Consider the following 17607-nt stretch of genomic DNA (forward strand, 5'->3'; position numbering starts at 1 on the left):
TGTAGGATATACAATAATAGCCCCATACATTCATATTATCCATACAATTTATTTAGTGTTATTCATATAGGCCAAATAAACATTCAGTTTGATCACAGAATGGCCTTCACCGCACATATTTTTTTCTGTTTGAAGACGATTACCACAATATACAGTAAACACATGAGCTATCCAAATGATTTATTTTGTAGGATGTTGTCCCCATCACACACTTTTTCAGTGGTGGGACTTAAAACCTGGACGAATGTGTTCAATTAAGCACAATGATGGCAAATAAACACTACATCGCACAAAAAACACATGACTTATTATAGAGCAATATTAATCATCGTTGTCCTAATAAGGGGGAAATGCTCTTGGTCACCTCTGGAAGGCAGCAAATCCAAGTCAGTGACCCAAACTGTTCCAGAGCGAGAAGAAGGACGAGGACAGAACAGACATGAGAAGCAGAGAAAGATACTAAAGGAAGTGGGAAATTGCTTTTAATCAAAGTCACAAGTCGTCATGCGTACTGGGCATGACAGAGAGACAGTGCCCATAACAGAGGCGCACTGTTTGCGCCTGCTGCAGCTCCACTCTGCGCCTTAGCCTTGCCATTTGCGCATTAGGCCGTAACTAAATAGTAGTAGACGCAACTTTTTATAGTATATAGAGTATTTTGTGACACACTTTTTTTTGGCGCTTCTTCAGTGCAGAAAAGTCAGTGGCAAATGAATTAGAACATGCGCCTGTAGTGCAGACCATGGCGGACAGAAGGACGTTTAATGTGGCTATTTTAGGTGTTGGCTTTTTGTTCATTTTCACAGCTTTCACGACATGTGGGAACGTAGAAGTAAGTAGCAGCCAAACAACTCTTCCCATGCTTTGAGTCTGTTGTGAAAAGTGATATCAAAGTTAAGTTGGCGCGCTCTGATGGTCAGTCAGTGGTCTCAGTCTCGTGTTTCTCGTTTAGATTGTTGGTCAGTGGGTCCAGACTGTCCTGACCGGATGGATGACTCCTGACCTATTATCACTTTCGTTCTTTGTCTTCCTCTTTTTCAGCAAACGGTGGTGAAAAGTCTGGGAAATGAATCTTTCTCAGGGAGTGGATACTACAGGTACAAATGATCCAAACATGCTTCATAGTGTGAAAATAAGCTTTTATGAGCCATTAACCACGTTACAACTGTATTTATTCATCATAATCATACTTTATGTTGTATGGATGCATGTTTGAGGATTGTTTTGCATTTGAAATCTTTGGAATTTCACTTACCCCTTATCCCTGCCCACTATGTATTTACTTATTATTGATTATTCAGGTCACAATATAATCAAAAGAGCAAAAATAATAATAATCGTGTCAATTTTAGAAGCAAAATTAAGTCTTTTAAGTTCAAGCTATAGTCCAAAAAATACATTTAAATAACTTATCTGGCTATTTTGTCAAATTCAAATACAAATTTCGTAAAGCCGGGCACAAATTTGTAAAGAGCAACGTGTTAGACAAGTGAGAAAATGAAAGATTGTACTGTTGTTTGGTCACAGTCTCAATAATCATGAATAATCGTTAAATCTTGATGTTTTTTCTCACAATAATCATAACACTAAAATGTGATATTGTGACATCCCAAAAAAACACATTTCTTAGTCATACATGTGGAAAAAATGCCACATAGACATTTTTTCAAAAGCAGGAGCTAAAATATTATACTAATACTAATAATATACTAAAATAAATTAAAATATGCTGCTTGCTATGATGAGCTGCTATTATTAGGACATGGATTTTCAGTTTTGCTGTTTTGAACTGGAAGTCAATGCATTTGTTTCTATTGTTAAATAATTCCAGCTCAATATTATAATAAATACAATGAAATACATAAAAAGAAATGAAACGTTTCACTCTAAATAGCATACTGTCTTCTTTAAATACACTAGCGTAGAGTAATAAGCTAATATCACCCCATACCTCATAAATATATGCAGTCACAAAATATAGCCACGTCCCTATAGTGTTTAATATGCCGTTGTTTTTCAGCCTTGGCATCATTTACGGGATTTTCTCCTTCTCGAATCTGCTTGCACCAACTGTCGTGGCTGTTATCGGCGCCAAACACAGTATGTTTTTGAGTGGCCTTCTTTACAGGTTTGTTTGTTATTACACGTCTGTTATTACACATCATGGTATCTGCATGAGTGACGGTAATTGTTCATTCTTTGTGCGCAGCGGTTATGTTGCCGTATTCATCCTCCCGTTCACGTGGTCCTTTTACTTGACCTCAGTGCTGATTGGCATGGGAGCGGCCAGTAAGTCTCCACACCGTTGTCTGGGTTACGTTTATTAGATGTCATTTCATTTTAAAGGGGCGGTGCGTGCATTTCCAGGTAACGGGCGCGTCACTTTGCTTTTCTCCATGATTAGTTATGGCTTATCCACGAATGTTCCGTAGTGTCATTAAACGTGTTCATCTGACTGTAAGAATGCATGATTTCAATACATTTTCCTGCGATAAAAACACCTGTAATTGATAAACGCAAGAGAGATGTTGGAGAGTGTTTAATGCCGTGCTGTGGAACATTCCGGGTAAAGCGTTTAAGATAAGATAAGATATTCCTTTATTGTCCACACATGGGGAAATTTTGGTGTTACAACGCAGGTAGATACAGGGGGAAAGGACAGATAACTTATAGGAAGTTTAAAAAGCACTCTTAATAGAAGAACTCTTATGAACAAAAACTATATTAACAAAACGAGGGAGGGAAGAAAATAAAAATAAAGATAAAATAATAATGATAATAAAAATAGCTGGCATAAGACAAATAATACTAAAAATAATGGTAAAGAAAACACTCTTATTTACATCAGCTATATGCACATGAACAAATCCAAGTAGGTGACTGGAAATGCATTGCAGCTTTATTGTAATTTCCCAGTGTTTAACGCCAAATTTCAACTTAAACTAATTATGGGAGTGTTGCCAGTTTCACTTTAATGTTTCAAATGGATTAAAATGTTGTATTCACATTATAAAACAAAACATATTACCCTGACCTTCTCTTACATACTTAATCATACCCTTGAAGCTGTACATACTTAATACAAATAGATACCCACGCTTAGTCTGTCCATATAGACTCATTCCACGCTCTGATCGCGCAAACGCAGTATTTCCTCTGTGGTTTTACATGTGATGGGTAAAATCCGCATATCTCAAATTAGACCTTGAGTGGATTAGAAGCTGGTGCACATTTTCCCTGCAGAAAACCCTGGCACAAGACACACTGCTGTGCACGCGCTGGAAAAATCATTGTCTGTGATGAATTTTGATTACGTCCCGGGGCTGCTCCGGTTTAGATGCATTATTTACCAACACGGGAAGATAATTTTTCACTTGGTGCGGGCAATTAAGGATGAGCGCGGCTATTTTTTCCCCATGAGTGACCCGCGCGTCCGCTCTTCCCCGCAGTGCTGTGGACGGCTCAAGGACAGTTCCTGGTGGAGAACTCGGAGGCCTCGACCATCAACAGAAACACAGGGATGTTCTGGGCTCTGCTGCAGTGCAGGTATCCAACACTTTATTATTAATAACAACAGGTGCCAAGGATACGAGGCGTGACCGGGCGATAAAATGACACGAAAAATAAAAGAAAAAGAATGTTTTTGTTTTTCCTATATTGATCCATCACTATTTTTGATTCAGTTTTATTTTTGTCTAATAAAATGGCCTTCAAGTTACATTTTCTGAACATTAAACAATACAGACTTTTAATCATTGACATTTAATTAAAAAAAAAAACATTCCTCCATAGTTTGAACTTGGCATATCATTAACAATTATGAACTTACTGACTCTTGAGCTTGATTAAAATTCAAGAAATTGCACTGCTCTAACTGGCAATGTGTTAGAGCTCCACAAAGTAGACCTGGCACAACAATTACAGTATGATTTCTGACTGTTATAGTTATAAAAGCCTTTGTTTATTTGTGATATTTTCTTTTGAAATACATTACACTTTAAGATGTGTTATGGTGACACTCCACAAAGCCAAAATACAAAACATTTTAACAGTATAAAACTAAAAAAAGGACAGGTAAACCAGCGACTCAAGCCATATAATGCTAATATTAAGACAGAAATACATTTGCAGCTCAACTAATGTGAGGTTTCGACTCACTACAGTCCGTTTAGTTGCAGAAATCCACTTCTCTCGTCGATCTGGAGCTTTGTAAATCTGGTAAAACGCTTTGACTTTCTTCTCTGCGTGATCGTTTGTAAATCCCGCTGCGCAAAGATAATCCACAATCTCTGAAACTGCGATAAAGTTTGATAATTGCTGCCGACGCCGTTAAGTGTCGATGTGAATTCTCCGCCGCCATCGGTGCCAGCGTGGTGTTTGGTGTTGCATGCTGGGATAGCGTGACAACACCTGCAGGAGCTTTATAGACAGAAGTGCAAGTTTATTACAAAGATACTAACCCAATACATTAATATAATTCATTACAGCCTATTGGCAAATTAAGTAAATGCATAATAATTATTGATATGCTGTGCCTGGCAGATAGAGGACTCACCACCTCTTCCATAATTTTAATTTATTTCAGCTCTGACATTTATTATTTTATGTAATAGCCAATAAAGAATGTCATGATATCAGAAAATGGCTTTATATTAACCACCGTTTTATGACAAATGCTGTAAAAACTGCAATTACCTCATTCATGACATTATTGAAACTTCTACTTTACCTTACCGCCAACGTTTCTGCAATATTCCGAGTCACAGTTATGTGCGAGTAGGAGTGGTATAAACAGCAGTAAAACATGCCAAACTTTACTTGTCCCAAAAGCACAATTTCACAGGTAAGCGTCTTTGGCTTTAGTCCCTTTTCAATCTCGCCTCTCTGTTTTCCGCCCTGTCTCCGGCAACTATTTGTATTTGTTAAAAAATGCAAATTGAATTAGTTTAATAATTACATTCTCTGTCACCTGTGCCAAGCCTCACAAAAGGCCAGCGCTAATCTCTGTGTGCAGCGGCGAGCCCTGCCACGGTAAACTTATGAGGCTTTCTTGCGCTCTAAATCCAGTTATCTTTATGAATAAGCTCCACTATTTGGTATTGATTTCTAGGGGAGAGAGCATTTTCTTGTTGAAGAGGTTTCTAATTAAAACTGGGCTAGATTATATCACGTTATAGAAGCGGGCAAACAGAGAAAGGAGTCACTATAGTCCATATGTCCCTCTGTGATCCTAAAAAGTCTACAATGTTAGTTCTAATAAAGGGGAAAAGGTCAAGATTTATTACAACAAAGAGCACATTAGTCGCAGCTTGCAATGTGCAGATCTTAATTCATTGTCTCTTGCCGACGTTTAAAATGTCAAACAGTACGTCTCTGATGAAAACGTTGAAACATGACAGCGAGAATGGTCACGGATTGCGAGGGTAGCGGCGGTGATTTATGCTCTGTCGGTTTTAATTTAAGGTTGCGCATGTTTCGGGGTGAAATGCGCGTTGAGTAAACGATTGAGTGCGATTTCCTCACCTTATAAATATACTTAAATAGCCCGTAATGATGTTGTAACATGATTATTGTGAGAAGAAACATCACGATATTACAATTATTCGTTATTATTGACACACGGCCAATCAAAAATCTGTCACTTTCAGTCACATAGATTACCATATTCCTCAAGTATAAGATAAGATAAGATATTCCTTTATTGTCCACACATGGGGAAATTTCATTGTTGCAACGCAGTTAGATACAGAGGAAAAGAACAGATCACTTATAGGAAGTTTGAAAAACACTCTCAATAGAAGAACTCTTATAAACAAAAACTCCTATAGACAAAACCTCCCATTTCCCAACAAGGGATGGAGAGGAAAAATAAATAAAGATAAAATAAATAAATAAATAAATAAATACAAGATGAAAAATAAAAAATAGTATATAAAATAAAATAAAAAACAGCTAGCGTAAGACAAGATAATACTAATAATAATAATAAGTATGTGATCAGTTTTATGAAATCAAACTTTCTGAATTATAAAGTTAAGTTAATTTGACATAAACCGCCATATAAATGCAACTTACATTTACATTGTTTGTATCATAAATGGAATTAAAATTACTTATTTTTGCTTCTAACATTCTAACAATTATTATTTTTAGTTGTTACACTAATATTATGATGTGAATAAACTGAATGATCACGATTAATCAAACAATTACATATCTTAACATCCCTTTCAAGGAATAAAATGACTGATACATTGTCATTGTTTACACGTATTGCATTACATGTTTTTTTTATTCATAAATGTTGTGTTCATTTGTCTCATTCCGTTGCTATTATGTTTAATTTACAGCATGATTTTCGGAAACCTCTACATTTACTTTGAATGGAATGGAGCAACGGAAATTACAGGTACAGGATTAATCATTAAAGCAATTTGACTATTTTCTTCTAAATATTGTAGTTGCAAATGTCAAAAATATGATCTCAAACGCAGCTTAATTAAAGGCAGAAAAACTGGTTTGGAATTTCAAAAAAAATGCGAAGCAAACCTATTTACGAACAGGAAATCGATTTGTTCCAGAGATGAACCGTTACAATAGAAAATGACAATTCAAAGCTAAATATTGTAACTTTTCTAATACACACTTTTCAGACACACACAAAATGTACAGATAACAAACAGGAAGCTGGAACTCGTAGCACATAAATCTCCAGATGACATAAATGCAGCGCCATGTTCACAGGCAGCAGCAGAAAGAACGTGTTCCTGTGTTTGCTGGTGGCATCGGTTTTGGGGACCTTGAGTTTCCTGATTCTGAGACAAAGCCACTCAGACGAGGAGCTGCTTTCAGAGGAGGAAGGACAGTCACTATTATCAACAAGAATGAGGTACAAATATGGTCAAATCTCATGGTGTTGTTATGGGTCTATGTAGTAGCACACCACAAGTAATTAGCCCTTTTTCACCCAGCGCCACAGACAAAGTAATTATTCTACAATTAAATTTGACGTCGTTTTAATGAGCCACTAACCACTAACCTTTTGGAATATTCATTTTAGATTCGTATAACATCAAATTGTCTCTTATTTAGGTTATGATAGTATAATTTTCCCAATTTTACAGTTAAAAAATCAAACTTTTGGATCCCTGTTTAAACTTTTGAAAATGAGATCTTTGTTTAAATATTGGTGTATTCTTTCTTTTAAAATGCCGACATATTGTTTTATATCTGTTTTATTTTGGATTAGTACAACACATATATTGATGTGTGATGATGTTGCTTCCAGAGACAAACCAATATATTTTTACTAAAAGTACAACACATTGACATTGAAATCATGGTAGCAAAAATAATGAGTCACAGGAGTCAGATGTGTGGCTTTTAACACATTTAAATAAGTATAGTGTTAAGTTGTAAATGAATTTCCAACGTTGCTAAATATATCCTTAAAATAGTTAAAGGTGCACTGCAAACTGGAGGAAGGTTATTTACAGTATTTGCTTGTCTCTTAGCATATGTTATTGCTTTGTCTTGTTCCATGGTATGGCATTAATACATCAATCTCCATGGAGACAGATAGTACCACCAGGTCAAATTATGGTTCAGGTCAGATCATAGTAATAATGCAAGTTTTTCAAGGTGTTCTGGAGCAACATTCATAATTAAATCAATGTATAGATGTGTTTAATGCAATACTGTGGAACATTCCAGGCACGATGTACCCGCCTCCAGAAAAGTTACACACTATTGACCTTGCGCTTTGTCCTGCCCTCAACATTATTATGGTACAAGTCAAACATTTTGGGGTGAACGAGGGGTGACAACCACAAAAGAGGCAGGAGTTTTAAATCACTCTTGTCCTTCTGTGAAAATGACACGAGCGTTTTTCTCCAGATCATTGCAATTTGAAGCGAGTCAGGTCTAATCATAGCACTTCATGCAAGTGGTCTGCAATCAGAGCCACCGAGGCTGTTGGGACCTCCTCAGCCTCAAATTCTCGTTCCACATTACGTCTGGAATATTTACATTTTTATGACTTTGACTCGCGAGAGGCTGAAGAGCGCCGTCATCAAAGAACACTCAATGTCAGAGGCAGAACGTACGCGATAACGACAGCTTACAGGGAAAGATCACGTCAAAATCACATGCAATTTTCATCATTATGTGGCCATAGGTTTAGAAGGCAAAGCTGCATTTTTTAGATTTATTTAAGCTTTTTGCAACTTGTAACATAACCAACTCCCGTCTGCTGTTCAATTTATAGGCCTGTTCATATTTGATGTTATTTGTAAGGTGCAAACTTTTCTTGTGGGAGTGTTTGCACTCTATGTCTCCATGGAGATGTAGTTGCGTTGCCTGGAATTTTCCACAATATTGCATTAAACTTTATTAGCCATTGATTTACGGGTGTTTTTATTGCAAAAAACACTTGAAAACGTGCATTCTTACTGTGAGCATTGTCCCCTATCCCTGGATCTGACCTGTAACTTGGCTCGAAGGCGTTTCCATGGAGATAGTTCGCTTACTACTGGTAATACCGTGGTCACTCTGTACAAAAGGTAAAAATAACAAGCGCATTTTACAATAAAAACAACATTTGTACACTAGTACCAACAATTCAAACATTCACCTGAAACTATAGCATCTTGCATTTTTGTGTCATAAACCATCTTCAAACCATGAAAGGAAGAAGTAAGTATTTCAATCTGTCTAACTATCTGTAAGCTCTCAAAAACAAAAGCCCCTTGGCACATCGCACGTCCATTTTTGGCCACTGGCAGAGCTTTAGAGCAGCTTTTTCAGACGAAGAAGTGTTGTCCCGAGACTAACATTTCACATTTAATTCTGAATCTAAGGGATACTCAATTCTCAACACAGATTTTGATATCACACTAAGAATAAAAAACGTATTTCTTTCTTAGTTCAAGGTTTCAGAAAACAGACTGACATTCTCAACACAAGTAATAGTACTTTCTTTATTTAACAGATGTTCTCTTATTCAAAACATTCAAAAATAATTCTCAGACTGTTCATGAGAGGCTAAATTTTCCCTGTGAATCTGCTTTTTAGTACCATTCTATTATTTAGTTTCATATTGATTAGTATTTGCACTGTTGACAGCCTGAGAAGTGAAAAAGGGTGGACCGCCCTCGCAAAGCCACATTCTGGGGAGAAAATACAATAAACTAACTACATTTTCTCCACTTTTATCAGACCATTTCAAAAGCTGTATGTTTTATCAATCTTTCAAATCTATTTATCAAAACCTACTAAACGTATTTGTTGTTCTCAGGTACAAACACAGAGCCAACAGTGCAATGCAAGACGCCAAGGCTGAGTTCAGTAAGTCCCTCCTGTCTCTGAATATTACACATCGAGGTTTAATCTCTGTGTTGTTTAGTCTGCGTGGGGCCGTCTCATTTAAACTCTACATCAGTATGCATTGAGTACATTAATTATGCATCCACATGTAATTACTCTTGATGTGCTCAGAAGTGTATGCAGCTTAAGTCCGACTGGGACCTTCTCTCCCCCAGAGCCACAGTACAGCAAACTTCACACCAACCCACTCAGAAAATAACTTTATAATGAACTAAACTCGGCCGAAATTAGGACTAACCCAAGAATGCAACTCGGATAATGATGTTAACCAAGGTTCAAACCAGGATGCAGCTACACCAGGACACACCCCGATCGCAATAAATAATTAAACACGAATCAAGGCAGATATTTACAGTTCAAGGGTTGCCTGACCAGCCATTCCCAACACGTTTTGGCAAACTACTTATCAAAACTGTGTGTGGGTCTGGGGCTCGACCGCTGCGTTTCAATTTCTAGGGCGGAGTTTAGAGCAGAGACAGAACCAATTACATAAACCCAGAAGTGACGCAAAAAACGCGACACGCTTAACCGGATATTACGTAGCCCATGTCAACAAGGCGTGTTCTGCGTTATCCCTCCCCGAACGCAGAAAATGTCTCCTGAATTTCGATGACGCCCTTCGTATAACCGTATCTAACGCACGTTCATCACGGCGAGTAGAGCGGACTTTCCTGATTGTTCAAACCGAAGCGAGAGCAGAAGTAAACACTCGGTCACGAGCCGGGTCACGAGCTACTTCCGTATCTCAGTGTGACGCGTTACAACCTCCGACTGGGATTGGATAGGTAAATGGATTACTGACGATTTCATTGGCTCTGACTCCGATTCCAGACCCTTACGCATTCGAACAGAATGTGGGCGGGGCTGGCGGGTCAGGCAATTTAGTCCAGTTTAGACTTGGTTTTGGTCATGTTCTAGTCCTGGTTTAGCCTGTCAAGTCTTGATTTAGTTCCAGATATAGTCCCGTGTCATTGCACCTGAAATTAAGGTTGAACCAGATTATAACCAGGTCCAAACATGTTCCAAAATAACAGAGTGAATGTGTTGTTTTAGTCTAAGCAAAGACAAATCCGTGGTCCAAAATCATCTACAGTCGCTCAATACACTACTAAGCTAAATCAGCTGGCTCTAAATTAAAATACACCCAGGATTTCTCACTAAATCCTTTCAAAAATCGCATACATCTCTTCAGTTGTAGCCTGTGGTCTCTCTCATTTCATTGCCAGATTTCTAAAACTGCCGAGCACTCCCAGACTCTTTGGTTTTTCCAAAATTGCTTTTATGTGGATGAAATCTGCAGGCGTTACAAGAGAGCACACAGAAACTGTCTGCGCGGAGTTTATTTGAGATTTCATCAGTGTTTGTCAAGCAGAAAGGCTCCTGCTCCTGCACCTGCTTCCAGCCTGCGGTTTATTTGTCAAATCCCTTATTCTGTAATGTGCAAGTTGTATTAGGGATTGTAATGGTTAACGAGTTATTTGGGTGAAATAGACACTAGGTTTTGTGATAGGATTTTACCAAGATAATACATATTTTTAGCTTTGTAAATTTGAGGAGGGCAATATATCCAAATTTAGATAATATTGTGAATGTTGTTTTGAAGATGTGCGAAATTTCAAGTATACTGCTTATAGTAAAAATATGCAAAAAGAGCTGATTGAAATTAAAATAAAAACAATTTGAATCAGAAAAGATGTTCAAAAAACTAGGAATTTGTTTTGGTGATATTGTGCAACATAAAAATAATAATAATAATACTACTGAAATATAGACTAAAGCATACATGAAATAAAAATAGACTTTGACTGAATAAAAATACAAAATATACAGTATGGACCGGATTTCATCTCTTGTTTGGCCCAGGTCACCACTGAAAAAGAGGTTTCGATTTCAATGAGTTCTTTACCTGGTAAAATAAAAGTTAATAAAATAAATATTTGAAGTAAGAGGTGCTGTATTATCACATGCACCGAATAGGCATGGAGGAAGTATTCAATAATTGGAAGCTGGAACACATTTTTTAGGAATATTTTGAGAGTATTTATCGCGTGTACTTTCTCTTTGCGTGAAACTTTTTTGTTGCTCATTAAAATATTCGCAGTAGAGGGTCAAATAATGGACCTCTACAACTCATTAATGAGACAAACTCCTTAAATGTTTCATTGCGCTGTTTCTTTATGCAGCTAAATGTTTAAAAAAAGAAAGTATTGGTATTCGCCTGCGTTTTGGTTTATTGTGTCAGTGGCGTAAAGCACTTTCAATATTATCATTTTATTTCTCCTGTAAGAGTAGACTACAGTATATCACACTTGACAGGCCTATGTACAGTAAAACATAACAACGACAGAAAGTCTGACATAATGTTGTGCTTAAACCGCATTTTTAAACACAGAACAACAAGGCATTTACAAACCGATGAGGACAAATTACCACAACCGTTTCTCCTCTGCGTCTTCACCTGTCATGGAATTAGACTTACACCGATGCTATTCCTTAACACACAGAGAACACAATTCAACTTAGAATATGAAACGACACAGAAATATCAGACATTTGTAATAATAATAATAATAATAACTTTTATTTATATAGCGCTTTTCAGTGACCCAAAGACGCTGAACATAATAAAAAAGGGGGGGGTATTTACAGACAGGGGGGGACAACACGTACAATACACATTAATATACAGATAAAATGAACAAGACAGAAGAAGTAGAGAGAAAAAGATGGGGATGTAACAGGGGGTAGAAGAGTAGGCAATGGGGTAGAGGAGGCTAGGGGTAGGGGAGGTCATAAGCTTGGGTGAAGAGGTATGTTTTTAGGCGGGATTTGAATGTTGTGAGTGAGGGAGAGTGGCGGACAGGTTGGGGGAGGGAGTTCCAGAGTCGGGGTGCTGTTCGGGAGAATGCTCTGTCGCCAAAAGTTTTGAGTCGGGATGTTGGTGCAGTCAGGGTGAGAGAGGAGGAGGATCGGAGAGCTCGGGTGGGGCGGTGGGGGATGAGGAGGTCAGACAGGTAGGGGGGGGCAAGGTGGTGAAGAGCTTTGAAGGTGAGGAGAAGTATTTTAAAGTTTATGCGCTGCTTGATGGGGAGCCAGTGGAGAGAGCGGAGAACGGGAGTGATGTGATCACGGGACCGGGTGTGGGTGAGGAGGCGGGCTGCGGAGTTTTGGACCATTTGGAGTCTGTGGAGGGAATGGGAGGAGATGCCAGTGAGGAGGGAGTTGCAGTAGTCGAGGCGGGAGGAGATGAAGGCATGGATGAGGGATTCAGCAGCGGGGAGGGTGAGGCAGTGTCGGTGTATGGCAAGCTTGGGAGAAAACGCCAGGACTGCGTCAGCCAGGCCGTTGTAAGCAGCCTGGCGTGACCCTCCTGCGTCTCACACGTTTTTTCCCATGCTGGTTGGTTTTATTAGATATTCTGGAAAAGGCGGGTCACATTTCTCATTGGTCAGCTTCACATCAAGGCACTTGTTTTACAGCTGGTATTTTTCCTAGAGATCAAGCCTTGGGTAAACATTACCCAAACTCCTTTGGGCTGTCACACCCCCCCAGGGTAACATTCTTTACGACACCTTCACAAACAAATGCTGTCACACCCCCGTTTTTCTCTCAGACTAATGATGCAGATAATATATCACTATTATGTAGATAAAATACATCACAGAAATATAATCATATATTCACATTTTATCACATCACCTCACTGTTTCATAAAAGATTTCAACGTTGAGATGTTCTATTTGGGCGTTTCGAAACAGAACATTTCCCCCAATTTCCCATCCTTTACCGGTTATCATAGTCATTATTCCATCCACATACATAACCGCTGTATTTTGAACACATTTTTTGATCATTAGCAAGTCAAATGTGCCCCTCAGAAACCATCTTCCAACTTCTGAGGACCAAAACCATAGTTCTCCTGATCCCCTGCATGGCGTACAGCGGTAAGTACAGCGCCCGTACCGTATATTTGAATATAATGAGTGTTTTGTCAGCGCTGAACACTCTTATTCTCCCGTCGTCTCCTCAGGCCTGGAGTTATCCTTTTACAGTGGTGTGTACGGGACGTGCATCGGCGCCACTACACACTTCGGAGACGCTGCCAAGGGCTTGATTGGGATTTCGGGGATTGTAATAGGCGTTGGAGAAATCGTGGGTAAGTCCTGTTTGATTCCGTGCAGTTGATTTACCGTCGTGAATTTGTAACGTGGTGCGTTGACGCTCTAGGAGGAGGATTTTTCGGGCTGCTGTGCAAGAACAATCGCTTCAGACGCACCTCGGTGGTCTTCCTGGGAATGGTGGTGCATTTTGTTGCGTTTTATTTGATCTTCCTGAACATCCCGGCTGACGCTCCTGTTGTCTTTAAAACCAGCACTCAAATGAGCCCCTATCTGTCTCCCAGGTGCAGTGGTGATTTCATGTTTTGTACCGAATACATTTTATCTTCACGGTGTTTGTGACGCTGTTCATATACGGGGATGTCAGCGTAATGAATATTTAAAGAGTTTATATAATGCAACTTTTACTTTATGTTATTTCCAGTCGTATTCAGGCAGAGTTAAGCAGAGTCGCTTAAATGTGTACTAAAAGAAGTTCAACCAAAGTCCCATTTAGTCCAATATCGGTCAGATTTATCCATTTATTTCAATATTTTTTAATCCATTTCCAAAAGAATTATTTGTCCATATTCTCCAGAAAATGTATAAATATTTTTTTACGAACGGATGAAAAAATACACATTTTTGACTGAAAACATCCAATTGGCTATGCATATTCATGGATAGGTAATAGAAATTGGGGTTTTGTAAGAGTCTTGTTTCTAAAAAAAAAAACAGGATATTATTCTAGATCAGGGGTGGGAAAACTACGGCCCGCGGGCCACATCCGGCCCGCTGGGCCTTTCAATCCGGCCCGCCAAGCTTGTCCAAGTAATATTTAAAAAAAAAATAAACTGCACTTGTATCCTTAATAAATATGACGTGAAATGAATTAAATATTAGATTCAATAGTCTATATTTGACAGAAAGTGATATTTTATTTGATATTTAATTTTTTAGATTTTTTTTTTTCACACCAATGATCGCGGGCCGGCCCTCCGCTACTTGCCTGGATTCGAATATGGCCCTCGGAGGAAAATAATGGCCCACCCCTGTTCTAGATGAAGTAACACATTTGGAACCACATTTTAAAAGTGGATATGTATAAATTGATGGTCAAAATGTCATGTAAGTTCTGTCTGAATCATCTGCCTTTGCTTGGTATTAATGCGCTCACACTTTTGTTTTCCAGCGTATCCATTGCTCTGCTGTGTAGTTTCCTCCTCGGACTCGGCGACAGTTGCTTTAATACGCAGCTCTACAGTATATTAGGACGCGTTTATGCCGAGCAGAGCACGCCTGCCTTCGCCATCTTCAAATTCATTCAGGTAAATCACAAAAGGGCAATATAAGATGCTGTTAGCGGCGTCGGGCACAGCGATAAAGCTTTGTTTTGTCCAGTGAAAAATAAATATTGAAATCCCTGTTTAAAACCAAAACAAGGTCATCGTCTGCTACAGATTCCAGACTATGTTCCGAGGCTGAACTTATTAACATACCACAAACTGAAATGCAAAAGAGTAAAACCAGACTGTCAGCTAAATTCATACATAATCACTCATTTAGCTTAAGCTTTTATGGATATAGTTTTGATAATATTTCCTTCTACAATCAATTTCAAAGAGTTCACATTGTAGAAGTGTTTTGCCCAAGGACACAATCACAGTAGGCTTTGGATCAGCACCACAAATGCTATATTTAGTCGTTTTCTCACTGTCGTCCCAGATTTTCATCTCAAATAAATAGATAAAACAAGTGAAATAATTATAATTTGTTTGCGTACTCCTTGTGTGTCATGAGTTATAACACATACAGTATTCAAAGGGTTATAACATTAAACGCTTAACCTCAAATGTAGAGAAGTAAACAGCTAAACATGTACAGTACAGTTTTACTTTTGTTCTCTCCACCATTGCAGAGGCCAGAGCTTGTTGTCCCGTCACAGTAAAGCTAACAGACATTAGCATGCTAACAGACATTTGCACAACAAACATAACAGCTTACTTCCTGCTTTGCTGAGAATAAAATGCTCTATAATTAAATGCAAACAAAGAGCTGCTTTTACAATATACTGTATCTTTACTCCGGGCAAAACATTTATCTTAATTACATTCACAAAATCGGGTACAGGCCCTTTAAATGTGTTTGTCTGCCCACTGCTATCTACTTGTAATCATATATTAAAAAAAAATATTTACAATGAACAAAATGTAAGATAATAATGTACATTTGTTATAGTTTTATACTAAAAAAAGAAAAAAACATCATAATATGTGTTCTTTAATATAGAGCAAATTCAACCCAATAAAAGCTATAAAATGCTATAAAATGATCATATATTAAATTTCACAACTCACCCCAACATTCTATTCAATTGCTTTTATTGTTGTCTTCAAAATGTCTTCAATCTGCACCTACACGCAGAACTATTCAACAAAGTCGTGAAAAAAACACATCCTGACCTCAGCCATCTTTGAGACTGCACTCGAGGTCAAGGATAGAGCCTGGAAAAGGCATAATGGTTACTATGGCTCCCGCTCAGATAATATCAATAGATACATAATGGTTCTCTTTATCGGTGAATCAGCTCAGTAACCTGTCAACTGTGAGAACAGCTTGTGCGTCAAGAACTGTAAATGTATCCACACAAATCAGCGGGTAATTACTTCGTTTGGATGTGAAAAAGGCAACATTTCCTCGCTAAGTACACCTGACCAGACCGATTAATGGATGGTTCACATGCAAACGACATATTTCCCAGGGGCTATGAAATATACTTTACTTTGTGTATTTGTCCTGTTTTAGCAGTGGCATTTGATGGTGTTAAAAGAGATTAAAGTGCGTTCTTGCGGTTTGCAGAGAGCCCATTTTCAAAGTTGTAGGATGTATTGTTTCTCGTTTTTTGTGTCTCGTTTATTGTTTTATTATTGCGTTTCCGAGTGGTGGAAATGGTGCAATTCAAAACTAAATATTTTTTTTTCTTTTAAATGGTCAAATGTCGTCAAAATAGCGCACATAAACAGGAAGTTCAAACCCACCAATAGTATACAGCGAGAATATATAATGCAATCCTAATAATCTTGCCAAAAAAAACACAAGCTGGTGTAGAGCCTCAAGCACAAGCGATTGTTACTGCAAAATAATACTACTCAAGCAAAAGTACAAGATAGTGGTCTAAGAAATTACGTAAAATGTACCGTATTTTCCGGATTATAAGTCGCACCGGAGCATAAGTTGCACCAGCCAAAAAATGCATAATAGAGAAGAAAAAAACATATAAATTGCACTGGAGTATGAAATGCGGTTGCAAGTGTGAAAATAACAAATAGTATCACATATAAGTCGCTCCGGAGTATAAGTATATAAGTATAAATATAAGTATAAGTCGCACCCCGGCCAAAACTATGAAAAAAGGTGCGACTTTTAGTCCGGAAAATACGGTATTTGGATGGTAATTCTTATCGTGACTGTCTGGTTGAACAATTAATTCATAATTTGAAGTTAATGTAACTGGAAAGACACAATGTTTGATAATTAATCATTTGATATTTTCATAAGACAGAGCACAAGAATTAGAAAAAGTAAATCAAAAGTGCAAGAAACACAAATGTTCAAATTGTCAACATAAAGCTTTTGTCACTTAGAACAAAACTGTTACTTCAAACAATGTATTATTCAAATAGGAGTAAAAGTAGGCAGTTTGAAAATCACAAGTAAATGTTATGTACAGCTATGTTCCTACTAGATTTGTAACACTGTGAACTGAAGATAACGCTTTAAATAATCATTTTTATGCCTCAACTCTTGTGTCCTCAGTCAGTTTTCGCGGCCGTGGCGTTCTTCTACAGCGGCCACGTCCTGTTGATGTGGCAGCTCCTCGTCATGGTGGCCATGGGCTTCTCTGGGACTCTGTGTTTCTTTGTGGTGGAGAGGATGCAGAACTTCACCGCAGATTTACAGGAGTATTGACACCAAACGTGGACTTGTCAGAGCGCCATACGACATCTCAAACCTACTGATGCTGTACCTTTTGTAACTTAAACTTGTGTATTTTCTTTGAGCGTTGTTTTATATCAATCATGGCTTAATATTGTGGGGAAAAGGTAGCAGAATAAAAGTAGTGCTG

General features: G+C 38.1%; 1 protein-coding gene across 1 annotated transcript; it reads left to right on the forward strand.

Moving 5' to 3' along the window:
* The first annotated feature begins 668 nt into the window (after positions 1 to 668).
* On the forward strand, positions 669 to 17607 carry LOC140358290 (UNC93-like protein MFSD11). Its single transcript, XM_072443039.1, has 13 exons — positions 669 to 832; positions 1042 to 1097; positions 2021 to 2128; positions 2210 to 2289; positions 3450 to 3546; positions 6351 to 6409; positions 6745 to 6889; positions 9296 to 9345; positions 13263 to 13328; positions 13415 to 13540; positions 13612 to 13786; positions 14674 to 14809; positions 17298 to 17607. Exons 1-13 carry the CDS (start codon positions 743 to 745, stop codon positions 17448 to 17450), a joined length of 1341 nt encoding a protein of 446 aa, XP_072299140.1. The 5' UTR covers positions 669 to 742; the 3' UTR covers positions 17451 to 17607.

This window comes from Eucyclogobius newberryi, unplaced genomic scaffold, assembly GCF_026437365.1.
Source record: "Eucyclogobius newberryi isolate DKJ021-1_F unplaced genomic scaffold, fEucNew1.0.hap1 SCAF_13, whole genome shotgun sequence".
Lineage (NCBI taxonomy): Eukaryota > Metazoa > Chordata > Actinopteri > Gobiiformes > Gobiidae > Eucyclogobius > Eucyclogobius newberryi.

What these genes read in the sequence shown, in the direction of transcription:
- LOC140358290 (XM_072443039.1), top strand. Translation starts at nt 743, where the DNA reads ATGGCGGACAGAAGGACGTTTAATGTGGCTATTTTAGGTGTTGGCTTT. An exon ending in TCAGGGAGTGGATACTACAG is followed by an intron (nt 1,098 to 2,020) that starts GTACAAATGATC and finishes GTTGTTTTTCAG; the next exon opens with CCTTGGCATCATTTACGGGA. An exon ending in CCCCTGCATGGCGTACAGCG is followed by an intron (nt 13,329 to 13,414) that starts GTAAGTACAGCG and finishes TCGTCTCCTCAG; the next exon opens with GCCTGGAGTTATCCTTTTAC.